The following is a 19,128-nucleotide window of genomic DNA, read 5'->3' as shown; positions in this document are numbered from 1 at the left end:
TTTGCTGTACAGTAGAAATTAACATTGTAAATCAACTGTACTTCAATAAATGGAAAAGTTAAAAAAAGAAAAAATGCAAACAAATAAAAAATGGCAACATGAAGAGAAGGCCTATATCCCTTATGTGAAATTTCTTACTAACAATTGAGAATACGATTCATGACTAAAGTGCTAATTTTCATCCTGAGAAATAGCAAACATACTCAAAACTGTATAATAAGCCCACATACACTTTTAGCCTAGACTCTAGAATTTCAAGCATTGCCACTCTTGCTTCATCTTCATTCTCCTTTTTCTTTTGCCTGAAGTCTTTTAGGCAAATCCCTGACATCAGTTATTTCATTCCCACATCTTTGGGATGTACATATTTAACATCATGCAACCCTTGACCTGACCCCCCCACCCCGAGAGGACACAGCGTCACTTCCACAGGACTCTGTTAAAGACACACAGCCTCTCCCTGGTCACAGGAAGGCAGCAAGCAAACCCAAGGAAGAAGACAACTGGCCAGTCTTCTTCAAAAGCGTCAAGGTGGTCAAAGATCAAGAAAGCCTGATTAGAAGAGACGAGACTGGTTTAGAGGAGGCCTGGGAGACCTGACCACTAAGTGCCCTGGAACCCTGGACGGGGAAAGGACACTAGAAGACAGCTGGAGAAGCCTGTGAAGTCCGAAGCTCAGCTCACAGCACTGGGTGCTCGTTAGGCGCCTGGTTTCAGAAACTATACGAGGGATCACGGTACTGTGATTATACAGTTCAGGGGCTGAGGGGAAGCTGGCCGAAGGGCATATGGGAACGCTTCCTTGCAATGTTTCCATGAGTCTAAAGCTATTTCAAAATGAAAAGTTTCTTAAAAATGGACCTTTTGCTGTATAGGCACAATGTGATACAAAATTAATAACTCCCTGGCTAATACTGACTCCATATTCAAATTTTTCCAGTTGTCTTGAAGACACATTTTGTAGTCCGTGTGTTCAAATCAGGACCGAGGCGAGGCTCACACCTTGCACGTGTTATGTTTCTTAAGTCTTGTGCGTTCGTCCACAGTCACGGACTTGACTGACACGAGGTTGGCCGTCTCCTATCAGGCGTCTCATTCTCGGTCTAGATCTGCCAGGGCGCTTCCACCCGGTGTCACTGATCTTGCTCCTCTGTCCTCTGAGTGTTCTGCAGATGGGAAGTCACCTGTTCAGCCTTGGTCGAGAAGGCCCACTTTCCCGGCAGGGATGCTCCGCAGGTGCGGCGTCTTCACCAACGTGTCCCATCAGTAGCAACTCCTGCTGCCCACCGTACACCTGATGCCCACATTCAGGGGGTGGAGGCCTGACCCCTCCCGTGTAAAGTCCCCCTTTCATCGCATGGTTCCATCCACTCACAGTTTTTGCCTAAATAGATGATTTCATTGGGTGTTGCAAAATATTCTGCCACACTATTAGCTGGATTCTTCTGTAAAGAATTTACCCTCTTCACCTAGACTACTCCGTTATCCTAAAATACAGTCAAAAACAGGAAAGGCAGAACAGATGTTCCTGCTTTTCCACTATTTTAATTGCAGCAGTTAACACCACGTGTCCCTGTCACTCCCAAAGGCAACCAAAATATTGTTTCTGTTTGGGGATGGGGGCTTTGTGCTTTTTAGCTTCATAGTGAACTCATTGGTTTTTGTTATGTTCAGGGTGTTTCCATCAATTACTTCATTATTCTTTTAATGACTGAATCTTCCCACATTGGCCCTTTCACGTTGCCTCTTACTAATGTTCTTCTGACACAACCAACCAGTCTTCAACAGCATCACTGCGAACAGTACTTACTGTCTGGAACAGCCCCAGGGACTTCTGATACTATCTACTGGGGACCCGGAATGACTCATTTCCTCCAGAGGAGTTATTAGAGACTGAACAACTCCTTCAGAACCCAAGAGGATGTCTGAACTGTCAAAGACACATACAGAAAACACTGTATTCTAAATCCTAAAACAAGGAAAGATACTTGACAGTCAACTGCCAGATTGCTAGCCAATTTCTAGTTTCTTTCCACTGCATTAACTTTTTTTGGCTTATTTATGCTTCAAAATTAAATCAACTATGAGAATATGTGGATATATCAAATATTTTTATGTATCACGTAATTTTCTTAGTATATACCAATGGCACAATAAATACACTATAAACATGCCATAATGAGACAGACAACCTGTAATCCAGGGTTTGAATTACACAACATGTTGCAAACAATACTCAAAAACTGAAACGGTTGAAAATGCAAACTCTCGAAATCAAGCAAGAGCATGTACGTACGAAGGTTACTGTCGACTGGCTCCTTGTTGACGACCAGGTCACATGCAATTTCACTGACTCCGTCACGGACATGCTTTACCAAGAGAGAATAGTTTCCAAATTCTCCAAATTTGTACTCCAGCCTACAGAGATTAGGTAAAATGAAGAAACACCATTAGGTTAGGAAATAAGGAGTTGGATACTGGTGATGCCGTCCAGACAGAGTGAGCGGCGTCTCTGGATGGAGACCAGGGAAGACACAGAAAGATGTTCTGAAAGAAGGAAGAGCTAGAAGCCAAACAGGAAAAAAAAAAAAAGCAGAGAGAACTGCGGATTTCACTAGGTCACATCGAAGCGGGTACGAACCTACAGACTTCCTTGTCCTCTGCGGTGTTGTTCAGCTGCAGGATGGACCCGTGCTGGGTGCTCACGGCCACGGCTGCGATGCCCGGCCGCCCGGCCTTCCTGCTCTGCGAGACGGTGGCCAGAACCTGGAGCAGACACTAGAGATCCAAGCACAGGCTAGGGTTAGGGATCTGGCAGTCTGCGGTAGTCGGATATCCAACTGAAGGGCCTGAGAAAACATCTTCATGCTTGTAAATAATTTTTAAATTTCAATAATTTAGGTAAAATTTGTCTATGTAAGTAGGTGTTGCTACAGAACTACACAAACCTTTATTCACAGGTCAATTCTTCACGTTATTAACAAACAGAGCATCCATTAAATATTGCCTTTTATGGTTTTGCCTAATATTGTTTAACAAATAAACTTATATGATTCTAGCCAACTTGCATATTTATCAAGGTTGCATTAATTGATACATCATGTTCCATCACATACTATAGTCAGGAATATTTAGGCTGCTTTCAAAGCTTTTCTTTATCATTTTGTATATAACTTACATAAATTATAGTTTTGAAAGATCTAATTTAATGATATGACATATAAGTATACCTATAATTTATAAAAATTATATTGTTTTTAAAGATCTACACATGATGTTCTTATTCCTTTAAATTCTTTCCCTGGGATAAATTTCCAAAAATGAGATTATTGGCTTAAAAAAAAAATCATTTTAATGGTTCTTGTTACACGTGGCCAAACAACATTCACATAAAATAAAAAACTAAAACAGATTTATTTCTCAGAGCCTGACCAGGACGTCACATCCTTCTTCCTTTTGTTCAGGCACTGCTGCTGCTGCTGCTAAGTCGCTCCAGTCGTGTCCGACTCTGTGTGACCCCATAGACGGCAGCCCACGAGGCTCCCCGTCCCTGGGATTCTCCAGGCAAGAACACTGGAGTGGGTTGCCATTTCCTTCTCCAATGCATGAAAGTGAAAAGTGAAGTCGCTCAGTCGTGTCCGACTCTTAGCCCACCAGGCTCCTCTGTCCATGGGATTTTCCAGGCAAGAGTACTGGAGTGGGCTGCCATTTCCTTCTCCAGGGGATCTTCTCAACCCAGAGATTGAATCCGCATCTCCTGCATGGTCAAGCAGATTCTTTACTGCTGAGCCCCACGGAAGCCCCTATCAGTACATTAAATAATTCAATTTTCTTTGACTCTTTTATGTTCCCTATGGTGTGAACCACGTTAGACACCTAGTTCCCTCAAACATAATCTTAGAAATCTGTCCTCACGTACCGCAACATTAAGCTTCTAACTCTCTCAAACACTCCCCACTCGCGCTTTCATGCTGCTACACTCTGTTGTCTATAAAGCCCTATACACTCACGCTGCTCTGGCGTGTTATTTCTTCTGTTGCTTCATGAGCATAAAGATGTATTCTGCGTTTTTTCTTTAATTTGTAGGTTTTTTTACTTGAATCTACTTGGGGTATTTGATAGATGGTATCAGATAACTCCAGATGCCTTTCCCATGGTTTGCACTGTAGTATGTCAAACTGATACGTAAGTTAAGAGTCTACCTGTCACACTCAGTTTGGCCCACTTGTCCTCGTTTCTCTCTCTCTGGCTGCACTCACCACTGTGCTCTGCGAGGCACCTCATCGGGCAGAGCAAGGCTCTGGACCATCTGTTCACTTTCGGGCCATCCTCTGATTCACTTGCCCACTTAAACTCTTTCATATAATTTGGAATTCTTTTTATGGAGCTTCTATAAAGTATCCATTGATGTATTAACAGCAACTGTGTTGACTGTATAAACTAATTTGGGAAGTTCTGCCATTTTTCCTATGTTTAATCATCACATCACTGTGCGATGGCTATCTCCCCATTTAGACTATAATCTTTCCATTAAAATTTGATTGTTGTCCATATATATGACTTCTTATAGATCCCTCAAGGATGACAATATAAGTCATCCTAAATCTCTCAGTATGCTAACTTATTCTACCTGATACAAGTTTAAGGGTTAGGGTTAGGGTGAAACACTGACCTGCATTTCTTCTCATTTCTTTGATAGGTTTTAAGATTAAAGCCCTGCAGAATGAATCAGGTATCAAGCCATCATTTTTTTAATAGTTGTTATATTTAGAGTGGGTTTATATAGATTTATAGGTGGGCTTCCCTGGTGGCTCAGAGGTTAAAGCATCTACCTGGAATGCGGGAGACCCTGGGTTCGATCCCTGGGTCGGGAAGATCCCCTGGAGAAGGCAATGGCACCCCACTCCAGTACTCTTGCCTGGAGAATCCCATGGAGGGAGGAGCCTGGTAGGCTGCAGTCCATGGGGTCTCGAAGAGTTGGACACGATCGAGCGACTAGCACTTTCTCTTTCACTTATATAGATTTAGAATTATTTATTATTTGAAAATGAAGGAAAAAATGATCTATTTTTATGCGGAGAAATTTCCTATAATTTTCCAGATTTCTTAATCAGTTGCTGATCTGTTTATGTCCTCAATTTCTTTTTTTTTTTGGCCACACCGCACAGCATGTGGAATGTCCCAGACCAGGGACTGAACCCAAGCCCCCTGCATTGGAAGCAGACAGTCTTTACCATTGGATCACCAGGGAAATCGCATGTCCTCAGCTTCTTGGATTAATCTTCATATTACATTTTTTAAAGGAATTGAATTTTTTTTACTTTAAATTGATCAGTTTTCACTGTTCATTGAACCATAATTATTTTAATCTCTGTTGACATATAAATTCTAATTTTATTAATTTCCATTGCTCTTTAAATATATCAGTAATTTATCAATTGTGTGATTTTTAAAACAAATTTTTATTGGAGTTGATTTACACTGTTGTGTTAGTTTCTGCTGTACTACAAAGTGAATCAGTTATATATGTATATATATCCTCTCTTTTTTTTTTAAAGACTCTTTTCCCATCTAGACCATTACAGAGTATGTGTGACTTTTATTTTTTTAAAAATCACTTGGCTCATTCTTATTCCCATTTTTTTCTCACTTTGCAGTTTCCATAGTTACTGTTTTTATTGCTTCCTTTTTTTGTTGTTTGGATGATGACACTGATTTCCAAAACCCTGAGATCCTTACTCACTAGCTTTGCGTTTCCCCTCTTCTTCCTGATAAACATACAGCAGAATATGGAAAGCGGACAGACTCTGAAGCTAGAACAAGGGGTGTGGACCCCAGCATTGCCACGTGACTGCTGGGGCACCCAGGGGAAAGTCCCCTTCCTGCCCTTAATCTCAGCATCACTGCCTGTAGCATCCTGAATTGCGTGAGGATTACATGAGCTGTAACACGCATAACAAAGAGCAGGCCCTCATTAAACAGAAGCTGCAACTTACATTAACTGTATTAACCTCATCTTTATTGTTTGAAACATTTAGAAACAAATTTTCCTAAGAATTGCTTTGGCCAGGTCAAAGATTTTCCGTGAAATATTTACCTTTGTATTCTCTCTTCCATTGTATTTTCGTTGTGTAGAGAGATGAACTTGCAGGAAGTATCATTTCTGCCTGTTGTGTTTATTTAGTCTCTTTTGACAAGACATGATTGATCTTTTGTTAAATACATAAACTTTCTTGTATGATAAACCTTTTCTTGGTCTTGACCTACCTTCTTATTATCACAAATGTTCTGTTTCATGCCACTTTACAGAAGGTATCACATACTGCTCCATCACCTTCCAGCTGATGCCCATACTGCGGACTTTTTAAAAATTTGCCTTTTTTAAAAAAGCTATTTACATTAAACAGGGGATTCCCTGGTGGCTCAGAGGTAAAGAATCCACTTGCAATGAAGGAGATGTGGGTTCGATCCCTGGGTTGGGAAGATCCACAAGAGAAGGAAATGGCAACCCACTCAAGTATTTTTGCCTGTGAAATCTCGTGGACAGAGGAGGCTGGCGGGCTATAGTCCATAGCGTGTCACAGAGTCAGACACGACTCAGCAACTAAACAACAACACTAAAGAGATCACTATCCAGGAAAATTCCTCCTCTGAAGGTGGTACACTGAAGCTCTCAATTTGGAAGTAGGCTATTTCATTTTACATGGAAGAATAGCCTTGTCCCGAAAAAGCAATAAGGTTTAGCACAGGAGTAACACCTTCATATAAAATCCTTTATCATCAGAAGGGCCTCAGCACGGGCCTCCCTCACCACCCCTCAGTGGAGAAACCCCGAATCTCATCCCTTCCTTCTCTGGTCCAGCAAGAGGGTTATGCAGTAGGTAGAGAAGTCAAATGAAACTCCATTAGTTCAGGCTTCATAAAGGGTCAAACTGAACCAACTGCAAAGGGAACTATGCACACCCTGCTGAGACTCCAGTCCTAGCGCATCTTTCCTCAACAACTTGAAAACCTGTCACACCCTAGGCCCCTGGAGAGTGCTTCTAAGGGCACAGGCTCTACGAGGTGGCAGAAATGGGCAAGCGGCCCAGACCTGGCTTATGCTCTTACTGTGGCATGAAAGAGCACTTGCCACATTAAACCAAAACCCCCAAAAACAGATCTATCGATTTGCTTATCTCACTGGTCTGAAAAAGATGGGCACGGAAAAGAGAAGGTGAACAGATGTGGCCCGCTGCCAGGCATTCTCCGTGATGGCATTCCTTCTGAATCTTTATCTAGCCTTCCTCACCTGTAAAGCTAACATGTGGGGACTTCCCTGGTGGCTCGGTGGTAAAGGATCCGCCTGCCAATGCAGGGGACATGGGTTTGATCTCTGGTCTGGAAAAATCCCACGTGTCATGGAGCAATTAATCCTGTGCACCGACCCTGTGCTCTAGAGCCTGGGAGCTGCAACTACCGAGCCCGTGGATGGAGAGCCTGTGCTCTGAAACAAGAGAAGTCACTGCAACGAGAAGCCTGAGCACCGCAACCAGAGAAAGCCCGTCCAAAGCAACGAAAACCCAGCAAAGGCATAAGCAGATAAATAAAATTATAAAAAAAAAAAACAAACTAACATGTCTGTTGGCTTCATGACAGCACAAAGGTCACGAGACTAGCCTCAGAAGAAACATAACTGTGAGCACACACGTGGCACCTACATGGTAACAGCGATCGAAATTCCAGTAGACGGTCAGGTTTGTCCCGGGCAGTTCATTATGGATGACCAGCAAAGCCTGGTCCATCTTCAGCTCCACGGGCTTCTTTTTGTCTAAGTCTGATAAGAAATAGAAAAAAAGAAAAACGAGGCACTTGAAAGCTGTGTCAGAAAGCGGCACTGGAGTGAACAGCGGCTTCCCAGGAACACTTCTCAAATGCCGGGGCTTCTTGTCCCTCATGCCCTGTCCACACGGACACACATGCACCCAGTCCCCTCCCCTTCCACACATGTGCCTCTACTACAAACGCGGGTTCAATTAACGCCAACCACACCTTACAGTCGACAACTGCTAAGGTGTGAGGGGCACCGGTTTGGTAGTTTCCACGCACCTTCTCTATGATACTATGACAACCTCGAGAGCTGGGAATTTCCTCCACCCTACAGATGAAGAAATTACAGCTCACAAGGATTGCATCACGACCCATAGCCAGAGTTTTTCCGTGAAATCACTGGAACTCCATATGTGTGACTCCCAAGCCCCAGCTTTCCTAGTCCACATCACTCGGCTCTGAGCCGGGACGGGCAGATCGTGAGACCTGCAGGACCCATCAGCATCCCTTGGGGATCTGCACATGCTTCACAGTCTGAGGAGCTCTGCCTGAGGTCACTTCGGTCTGGGGTTCAGGATCAACTGGTTCCCATGGCAGATGTGAGGCGGAGAAGGAGAGAGCCTAAGTCTGAAGGACAGAAGAGCTCCCTGGCTTAGAGCTCATCACTTCACCAGATGCTCTTTGGGTTCCATGAGGGCGATGCACACTCTCCACCTCACTCTACCCATTTGCTAGGAAAACAAGGTCACCTGTTATTGGCACGTATTATCTGTGAGATGGAAGAGAAATTACCCTCTAGCTTCCAGGCAAAAGGAAAAAAGGGATGGGATTTCCCTGGTGGTCCAATGGCTGATTCCACACCCCCAGTGCAGGGGGCCTGGGTCCAATCCCTGGTTAGGGAACAAGATCCCATATGCCGCCACTAAGAGTTCATATGTCACGGCTAAAGATCCTGCATGCTACAACTAAGACCCAGCAAAGCCAAAAAGATAAATGAAAATATTAAAAAAGAAAAAACTTTAATTAAACTTTTATATTGGCATATAGTGGATTTGCAATGTTGTGCTAGTATATAGCACAACAGGTATATAGAAAAATGATTTCATTATACATATATCCATTCTTTTTCAGATTTTTTCCCATACAGGTTATTACAGAAAAATGAGTAGAGTTCCCTGTGCTATACAGGACTTTGTTAACTATTATATCTATATCTCTATCTATGTATAGTTTGCAATGTTAATCCCAAACTCCTAATTTATAACCCCCCAACCTTTCCCCTTTGGTAATTGTAAGTTTGTTTCTGAAGTTTGTCTGTTTCTGTTTTGTAAATAAGTTCATTTGTATCATTCTTTTATTTTCGATTCCACATATAGTGATATCATATGATATTTATCTTTCTCTGACTTCTTTCACTTAAGAGGATAATATCCAGTTGCAGCTATGTTGCTGCAAATGACATTATTTCATTCTTCTTTATGGCTGAGTAATATTCCATTGTATACATGTACCATATCTTCTTTACCCATTCCTCTCTTGATGGACATTTAGATTGCTTCCATGTCTTGGCTATTGTGAACAGTGCTGCAATAAACATTGGGGTGCATGCATCTTTTTGAATTATGGTTTTCTCTGGGTACCAGTCCATTCTAAAGGAGATTGGTCCTGGGTGTTCTTTGGAAGGAATGATGCTAAAGCTGAAACTCCAGTACTTTGGCCACCTCATGTGAAGAGTTGACTCATTGGAAAAGACTCTGATGCTGGGAGGGATTGGGGGCAGGAGGAGAAGGGGACGACAGAGGATGAGATGGCTGGATGGCATCACTGACTCGATGGACATGAGTCTGAGTGAACTCCGGGAGCTGGTGATGGACAGGGAGGCCTGGCGTGCTGCGATTCATGGAGTCGCAAAGAGTCGGACACGACTGAGTGACTGAACTGAACTGAACTGGGTATATGCAAAGGAGTGGGGTTGCTGGGTCGTATTTTTAGTTTTTTAATGAACCTGCATACTGTTCTCCCCAGTGGCTGCACCAACTTCCATTTCTACCAACTGTGTGGGAGGGTTAAGGGAACCTATTTGATAACACAACTAGAAAGGAAATAATCTAACCTCTCTTATTTTTGTAATGTGAACACTTAATTCAGGACTATGCAGTATCTCATCTGGTTAATTTGGAAAATTCTTCACTACAGCCAACATAAATCTCTCATTTTTTAGAGTTTACTCAAATTTACCCTTATTTAGCTCCCTGTGAAGACAAAATACACAGTATGTATCTTTTAATAATCTACTGAAGCTTTTTCCTCCCCCAGGCTAAATAAAGCTTTACCAGTAGCTTTGTCTGTTCTTTGGCGGCCCTCTCAAAAGCAGCCCGTGGGAGCGGTGTTTGGGACGAGGAGTACAACGTGGTGGGTTACGCGTGTGGACTCCAAGATGAGCCAACTTAAATTTGAACTCCACCACCCTCAGCATCCTCATCAATAAATTAGGGGTTACAGCAGTATGTGCTTCAGAGGATTGTTGGAGAGGCTAAAATCGATAACATGCATAAGTATTTGGCATAGGTGCTCGACAAATGATTATAATGGTCTGGACCACACCCAACCAACGCAGGGGACAACGATGTGGTTAAACTTTTTTTATTTTAAAACTGTTTCTTCTTTTTTGTTTAACCTTATTTACATTTCACTCCCCATTTCTTCCCATTATAAGAAATGAGGCTGGGGACTTCCCTGGCAGTCCGGTGGTTAAGACTGCACTTTCCAAGGCAGCAGGTATGGGTTTGATCCCTGGTTGAGAGGTTAAGATCCCACATGCCTCGTGGCCAAAAAACCAAGACATAACACAGAAGCAGTGTTGTAAAAAATTCAATAAAAACTTCAAAAACAGTCCACATTAAAAAAAAACCTTAAAAGAAATGATGCTATATCCTACACAAAAATGGTACTATAGACATCTGAAAATCAACATTGTCTTTTGACATAGTTCCTTCAGAATGAACTTCCAGGAGTGAAATTCTTAACCAAAAATAGCCTTTCTAATAGTTTTTGATACATTTGGCCAAAGTTCTCCCTCAGTTGAGCTGTGACAATTTATAAAGGCAGGTGTGGTGTTTACCAGCTCCCCGGTGACTCAAGCAACAACATGCCTGATGAGGGGGTTGAGACCTGCAGAGACCCACCAGTCTGACCGGTACCCAACCTCTGTGCTTCCAGTCTCCTGACACTTAGCAAAACTGTTCCCTAGCAGCTTAATTTTTTCCCCTTGCTATTTAACCTGATGTATAGAACATGTAATTTCTATATTATTCTGCTTTGAATGAACAATTAGCAAGTTTGAACATGTCTCCAAACATTGACCATCACTGTTTTCCGTTTCTATAGATAGTTGGAATGTTTACTTAACCACTTGGCCCCTGTGATAGTAAATCCTTTGTCATATTTGTCATGTTTTCAACTATTACCCTTCATTTCCTTTATTCAGGTTTGAGAGCTCCCATTTGCAAATTTGCAGTCACTAGCTGTTGACAATTTCCTTCGTAATTGTTCTATATAGCATCATCCCTTTAGAGTTGTAATGACTGCTGTTTTTACTCATATTTCTATGAGTCTCCAGTGGTAGGTAGAAGAAGGTTCTTGTTTCATGCTTAATTTTTCCATGTGAATTTCAGACTTTAAAAGCTCTTAATTATAATCAACATTATTTATTTTATAAAAGGTTGTATGGAAGGTTAATGCTAACTGAACATCAGAATTACTTGAGAAGCTTAAAAAAAAAAAAAAAAACACCCCAACGCCCTGGCCCCAACCAAGACCAATTAAATCAGAATCTCTGCCCAACCAGTTCAGTTCAGTCGCTCAGTCGTGTCCGACTCTTTGCAACCCCATGAACCATAGCATGCCAGGCCTCCTTGCCTAACCAGTATGATTTAATTGTTGTATTTTTAAAATTGAAAGATAGCTGACTTACAATGGATTAGTTTCAGGTGTATCACAAAGTGATTCGAAATTTTTATAGACTATATTCCACTTAAACTTACTATAAAATACTTGCTGTATTCCTCATGCTACACAATATATCCCTGTGGCTTGTTTATTTTAGGCACAGCAGTTTGGTCTCTTAACCGCCCACCCCCATCTCTACCTTTGCCCCTCCCCTTCCCTCTCCTCACTGGCAACCACTGGTTTGTTTTCCGTATCTCTGAGTCTATTCCGTTTTGTTACATTCAATCATTTTTAGATTTCACGTATAAGTTACACAGTATTTGCCTTTCTCTAACTTTTTTCACTAAGCATAACACCCTCTAGGTCCATCCACGTTGTTGCAAATGGCAAAATTTTCATTCTTTTTTATGACTGAGTAGTATTCCATTGTGGAGAAGGCAATGGCAACCCACTCCAGTACTCTTGTCTGGAGAATCCCATGGACGCAGGAGCCTGGTAGGGTGCAGTCCGTGGGGTCGCTAAGAGTTGGACACGGCTGAGCGACTTCACTTTCACTTTTCACTTTCATGCATTGGAGAAGGAAATGGCAACCCACTCCAGTGTTCTTGCCTGGAGAATCCCGGGGACGGGGGAGCCTGGTGGGCTGCTGTCTATGGGGTCGCACAGAGTCGGACACGAGTGAAGCGACTTAGCAGCAGTAGCAGCAGCAGTGTTCCACTGTATGTGTGTGGGTGGGTGTGTATACACACACATATATATATACACACACACCACATCTTCTTCACTCATTCATCTGCTGATGGACACTTACCTTGCTTCCATATCTTGGCTACTGTAAATAATTCTGCTATAAACACTGGGGTGCATGTATCTTTTTGAATTAATGTTTTCATTTTCTTCAGTTATATACCCAGGAGTAGAAAGGCTGGATCAATGTTTAATCTTTTGAGGAAGCTCCATACTGTTTTCCATCATGGCTGTACCAATTTACATTCCCACCAACATTGCGGGGGGTTCCCTCATCTCCACAACCTCATCAACACTTTCTATCCTCCTCACAACAACAGCAGCAAAAACAGCTCGCAAGGAATGCTAATGTGCAGCCAAGGTTGAAGACAACAGCTGAAGACGCTGTGAGCGCAAGGCCAGGGGATTCTGATACCTTTGTACCTTTTCTGCATTATTCAAACATTTTTTAAAAAAGCAATGAGTTTGTGGGATTAGCAGATACAGACTATTATATACAGAATGGATAAAGCAACAAGGCCTACTGTACAATACAGGGAATCATATTCAGTATCCTGCGATAAATCATAAAGGAAAAGAATATGAAAAAAGAACGTATACATATAACTGAATCACTTTGCTGTACAGCAGAAATTAGCACACTGTAAATCAACTATATTTCAATAAAATAATTTTTAAAATAAGTCTGCATCTGAATCACAAACACACACAAAGGACAAAATTCCTAAGCTATCCAATATGACACCAAAATTGAAACCGATGCTCAGTTTCTAGAAAAAGCTGCCAACTTCCAAACAGCTGACCTTAGAAATCCCAGGGCAGCCTCAAGGAGTTTGACACACAAGAACAATTCCCTCCTCCTCTTCCTGTCCACACAGTAAGGCAAACAAATCGCCTTTCAATAGTGATCAAATATCGGGCTTTTACTGAATTTCCAAATACTTAATTTCTGGTTCTCCCCCTCAGCGCATACGTGTCTGTGCTGAGCATATTTTAAAAGACTTATTCTACTATTTTTTTCCTTTTCAAACAAGTCCTCAATTCATATGAAGGTGGAGTTCTTTATTCCTATGGTAGGAATCTGCCCACCCAAACCTGGGCTCCAGGTGGCACTGGAAGCCTGGCAGCACGGCTCTGTGAAGGTGCTGCGGCGAGGGCCATTTAGAAACCACCGGTTCCCTGCGATAATGATCATTATCAACGGATGCTGAAGTACAACCAGTAGAGCGCTGTGCGGAATCTGCCCTCACAAATTGGGACCGGGCAGATTACATAACGCGCGAGGTGGGCTCCTCAGTTACAACGCAGAGGGGGAGTGGAGGAGATGGAGGCGGGGCGGGGAGACCGTTTACCAAACGCAATCCGCTAAGTCGCTACTTCAAAATCCATGCTGTCTCCGCCCTGCAGCATCTTGACTGGGGAGGGGGTGGAAGGCTGAACCACACCCGCCGGCCTCAACCCCCTGTGTTCGGATACAGAGGGGCTGGGAGCGGCGGGGAGAGGCAGGTGACCCCCGATCTCTCCAGCCCCTTGGAAGGGGCCTGGACTGAGATCCTCGAGGGCCCCGAGTCTTCGTCCATGGGGTCCGGGGGAACGCTCTGGAATTTGCCTCCCCCTCCCCTTTCCCTGGCGAGCTCGGAGACCCGGACAGCCGGGGAAACGCCCGCGGGAGCAAGAGTCAGTTGCCCGGTCCTCTCGGCCGGACAGCAGCACCGCCCGCCACTCGACCGGTCTCGGGCCGCAGACCCGGCCCGGAATCCCCTGCAGACCGTGGCGGCTGCGCCCGGCCCGTCACCATGGAAACGGAACCGCCCAGCGGGCCAGGGAGGCTCCTCGGTGTCCGACCGCTGCGCTGCCGCTGCGCCCCCGGCCGCGGTGACCCAGCCCCGTGGCCCCGGCCTGAGTCCGCCGTGCTCAGGGCTGCGGCTCCGGCCGGTGTCCCGCAGCCCCTCCATGCGGCAGACGGATGGGCGCGCCGGCCCCCCGGCGGAAGGCTCTCCATGAAGCCCTGGGAACCCCACTTCCCCGCCTGCGTCCTCCCGCTGAGCGGCGGGCGCCCGCGGGATGCGGGCGGCCTCTGCGCGCGAGCCCCGGCCCCGCAACGGGCGGCGCGGCGGAAACGACGCGCGAGTTCCGGGCGCCGCGCCTCCCGGGCGGGCTCCGCGCCGCTCCGCGGGCCAGGTCAGAGGGCGCACTCACCTGGCGTCGACGAGCCGCCGGGGGCCAGCAGCGCGGCGCTCAGCACCGACGCGGCCAGCAGCAGCGCAGCCAGCGCTCGGCCCGCGCTGCCCGCGCCGCCCATGCTGCCCGCCGCGCCCGCGCCGCCGCCGCCGCCGCCGCGCTCCCGGGGCTCGCGCCGCCCCACCGCGCGCGGCCGCGCGCCCGTCATCGCCCGGCTGCGGGCCGAGTCGCCGCGCGTGTCACTGCAGGGGTGGGGCGAGGGCGGAGCGGGGGCGGAGCGAGGGCGGCGGGGCGGAGCGAGCGTGGCGGGGCGGGGCGAGGCCTGGGGGCGGGGCGAGGCCGGGGCTGTGGGCCGAGTCGCCGCGGGGTCGGGGCGAGTGCGGAGGGGCGTTACCGGGGAGGAGCGAGGGCGGGGTCAGTGCGGGATGTGGGCCGGGCGTGGGCCGGACCTGCCTTCCGGGGGATGGGGACGCTCTCAGAGTCCAGAGCGCTCCAGCTGTGCAGGGCTTTTTGTCCCGAGATCGAAGGAGAGACGCATCCGGAAGAGAGGGCACTGCAGGCCCCGAGCCGGTGCTCTGCGGTCCCTCCCCACACTCTGAACCACATTCTGAATTCTTCGCCCTGCAAAACGGGCGTTAGTGTTCTCTGTCCACTGTTCCGAGTCCCAGCCCCCGTTTGCCTCCAAATCCCCGTTTGGAGGCGTTTGCTCCAGAGGCAGAGTTGCGACCTAAATGCCACCGCGTGCTGCCCCCCACTTGCAAAGGCTGGTTCCAGTCCATCATGCGCGCAGGCATGATGACCCCGTGGTTACACTCAGCTATGCGCTGGGATAAACTACCATAACTGTCATATGTAGGAGGGGCAGGTCCGGTCATGCTTGAGGCGGAGTGGCTTGAAATTGCAAAAACCTGCCAGCGATCTAATGTCCACGGAAGAAAATTGATAAATTGTGGTGTAATGTATGTATGCTGCTGCTACTGCTGCTAAGTCACTTCAGTTGTGTCCGACTCTGTGCGACCCATAGACGACAGTGTATGTATACAGCAGTGGAAATGATCTAGAACTACCTGTATCCACACGGATAAACCTCAAAAGTAAGTCTGAGGGGAAAATGCAAGCTGCAGAAGTATCTCTTTAATAACACATAAAGTGTAAAGCCAAGCAAAATAATGTGTGTTGTTTAAGCTTATGTGCATGCCTAATAAAAGTATGAAGATACATATGGTAAGCTAATTGCTGAATTTAAGCTGAAGTTGGGAACAGGGAGGGGCACAGAGTTGGGGGCCAGCTTCACAGAGGGCTTCAGCCAGCAGAGTTATTGCTTAGGTACAGCGATAGGCTTATGAGTTCTCTGTTATTATTTTTTATACTTTTCTGTATATTGAATGACTTGATAATTTTGTAAAGCTACAGTACAGTGTGACGAGTGCTATGTTCATAGGACGAAATGCTTAGGCAGCATTTGATGGAGGCACCTAAGCTAGTCTGGGAAGGCTACCGGGAGAACTGACATTTAAACGGAGTCCTGAGGGATGTGAGCCATAGGAAGAGAGGAGGGCAATCCTAACAGCAGGTACAAAGGCTCCGAGAAAGCATGGCTCAGTGCAGGAACTGGAAGAGACTCAGTGTGATAGAAACAGAATTCTGTCAGGGGGAAGGAGGAGACAGGAGGTAAGCCTGACGATAGAGTTGAGTTTAGGGCTTCTTAAGGACAATACCAAGCTGTTTTAGGATGGAGAATAACTTTCAGGAAGGTCATGGTCACGAACCATCTCATGAAGGCCAATCACATGGCTTTTCTCTGAGAAAACAAGCCTCTATGCTGCAAGGTCAGGAAGTTGAGTGATACTTTTTTTCCTCCCTGCCCCGCCCCACGGCTCAAAATCCCGGCAGTCAGTGGATGCTGGTGTCTTAAGTGGCACAACAAGACCATTGCCAACTTGCCGTCCAACAGCCTCTATGGTCCCACACAACCAGACGGGCCATAGTGCCCACTGGGTGGATGTGCCTTCTCTGATTCCTCTTCCAGGACTCAGCTCCGTTAAAATCCTCTGTGCCCTGGGGGGAAGCTGGAATTCCTGTCTCAGGGCTGGGCATGGCTGGTCCCTCTACCTGGAATGTCCTTCCCCCAGACACCTCACAGCCCTTCCCTGACTTCATTCTGTTCTCAGCTCACTTGGTATCCTCTTCAAGGAGGCCCTTCCCAACAGCCCTACCTAAAACTATAACATTCTTTGTCTCTGTCTCCTGCTCTATCTGCCTTGTTTTCTTCTACTTGTCTCTACCTGACATTATGTGTTTATCTGCTTCCATGGCATTAGAAGGTGAACTCCATGAACCAAAGAGTTTGTCCTAAGGGCAAAAACCTTCTGTTAAGGCTTTATGCACAATGAACAGCCCCCTAATCTTGCAGCTTCCTATTCATACATTGCAGCCTTGTCACAGCAAAGGGGCTTGCATAACTCAATGAAGCCATAAGCCACGCTGCGCAGGGCCCCAAAATGGACGCGTCATATTGAAGAGTTCTGACAGAATGTGGTCCACTGGAGAAGGCAATGGTAACCCACTCCTGTATTCTTGCCCAGGGAAGCCTATGGACAGTATGAAAGGGCAAAAACATATGACACTGGAAGATGAGCCCCCCCCCACCCCCAGGCTGGAAGGTGTCCAGTATGCTGCTGGGGAAGAATGGAGCGCACTTACTAATAATTCTAAGAAAGAATGAAGTGGCTGGGCCAAAGTGGGAATGGTGCTTAGCTGTGGATGTGTCTGGTGGTGAAAGTTCAGTCTGATGCTATAAACAACAATATTGCATAGGAAGCTGGAATGTTAGGTCCATGAATCAAGGTAAATTGGATGTGGTCAAGCAGGAGATGGCAAAAATGAGTATCAACATCTTAGGAATCAATAAACTAAAATGGACAGGAATGGGCGAATTTAATTCAGATGACCTCTATATCTACTAAGGTGGGCAAGAATCCCTTAGAAGAAATGGAGTAGCCCTAATAATCAGCAAAACAGTCTGAAATGTAGTGCTTGGGTGCAGTCTCAAAAATGACAGAATGATCTCCGTTCATTTCCAAGGCAAACCATTCAACATCACAGTCTATGTCCCGACCACTGATGCTGCAAAAGCTTAAGCTGACCCATTCTATGAAGACCTGCAACACCTTCTAGAACTAACACCAAAAAAGACGTCCTTTTCATCATAGCGGATTGGAATGCAAAAGTAGGAAGTCAAGAGATAACCTGAAGTAATAGGGAACTTTGGCCTTGGAGGACAAAATGAAGCAGGGCGACAGCTAACAGTTTTGTTAAGAGACCATGCTGGTTATAGTCAACACCCTTTTCCAACAACTTAAGAGATGACTTTACACATGGACACCACCAGACACTGAAATCAGATTATGTTCTTTTGCAGCTGAAGATGGAGAAGCTCTATACAGACAGCAAAGACAAGACGGCAGATCTGACTGTGGCTCAGATCACAAGCTTACTGCAAAACAGGCATAACTGAAGGGACCAGGGAAAACCACTAAGCCGTACAGGTATGACCTAAATTAAATCCCTTATGATTATACAGTGGAAGTGATGAATAGAATCAAGGGATTGGATTTGGTAGACAGAGTGTCTGAAGAACTCTATAACACTGTATAAGAGGCAGTGACCAAAACCATCCTAAAGAAAAAGAAATTCAAGAAGGCAAAGCCGTTGTCTGAGGAGGCTATAGAAATAGCTGAGGAAAGAATAGACACAAAAGGGAGAAAGAGAAAGATATATCCAACTAAATGCAGAGTGCCAGAGAATAGTAAGGAGAGATAAGAAGGCCTTCTTAAATGAACAATACAAATAAATAGAGGAAAATAATAGAATGGGGAAGACTAGAGATCTTTTCAAGAAAACAGGAGATATCAAGGGAATATTACATGCAAGGATGGGCACGATAAAGGACTGGAATGATAAAGACCTAACAGAAGCAGAGATTAGGAAGAGGTGGCAAGAATACACAGAAGAACTATAATGTCCCAGATAACCATGATGAAAAATCACTCTCCTAGAGCTGGACATCATGGGAGTGTGATGTGGGCCTTAGGAAGCATTACTACAAACAAAGCTAGTGGAGGTGACAGAATTCCAGCTGAGCTATTTAAAATCCTAAAGATGATGCTCTTAAAGTGCTGCACTCAATGTCACCAAATTTGGAAAACTCAGCAGGGGCCACAGGACTGGAAAAGGTCAGTTTTCATTCCACTGCCAGAGAATGTTCAAGTTACCACACAATTGTGCTCATTTCACATGCTAGCAAGATAATGTTTAAAATCCTTCAAGCTCAGCTTCAACAGTACATGAACCGAGAACTTTCAGATGTACAAGCTAGATTTAGAAAAGGCAAAGGAACCAGAGATCAAACTGCCAACATCTGCTGCATCATAGAAAACCAAG

At 45.4% G+C, this 19,128-nt stretch overlaps 1 protein-coding gene across 2 annotated transcripts in view; it reads right to left on the bottom strand.

Annotated features, from left to right (window-relative positions):
• HGSNAT (heparan-alpha-glucosaminide N-acetyltransferase) overlaps nt 1-14,908 on the bottom strand; it is a 33,730-nt gene extending 18,822 nt beyond the window's left edge. Inside the window, exons 1-4 of one of the 2 annotated variants that reach the window (XM_061404632.1) lie at nt 14,704-14,908; nt 7,701-7,816; nt 2,642-2,778; nt 2,297-2,418 (exon numbers count right to left, since the gene is read on the bottom strand). In XM_061404632.1, coding sequence (XP_061260616.1) covers nt 2,297-2,418; nt 2,642-2,778; nt 7,701-7,816; nt 14,704-14,893 — 565 coding nt within the window. In that variant the 5' untranslated portion in view covers nt 14,894-14,908. The remainder of the gene's footprint in view (nt 1-2,296; nt 2,419-2,641; nt 2,779-7,700; nt 7,817-14,703) is intronic. The other variant, XM_061404633.1, reaches the window with a different exon arrangement.
• Nucleotides 14,909-19,128: the final 4,220 nt, after the last annotated feature.

Source organism: Bos javanicus, chromosome 27 (genome assembly GCF_032452875.1).
Source record: "Bos javanicus breed banteng chromosome 27, ARS-OSU_banteng_1.0, whole genome shotgun sequence".
NCBI lineage: Eukaryota > Metazoa > Chordata > Mammalia > Artiodactyla > Bovidae > Bos > Bos javanicus.
The sequence above is the reverse complement of the archived record's forward strand: the minus strand, read 5'-3'. Positions and strand labels throughout refer to the sequence as shown.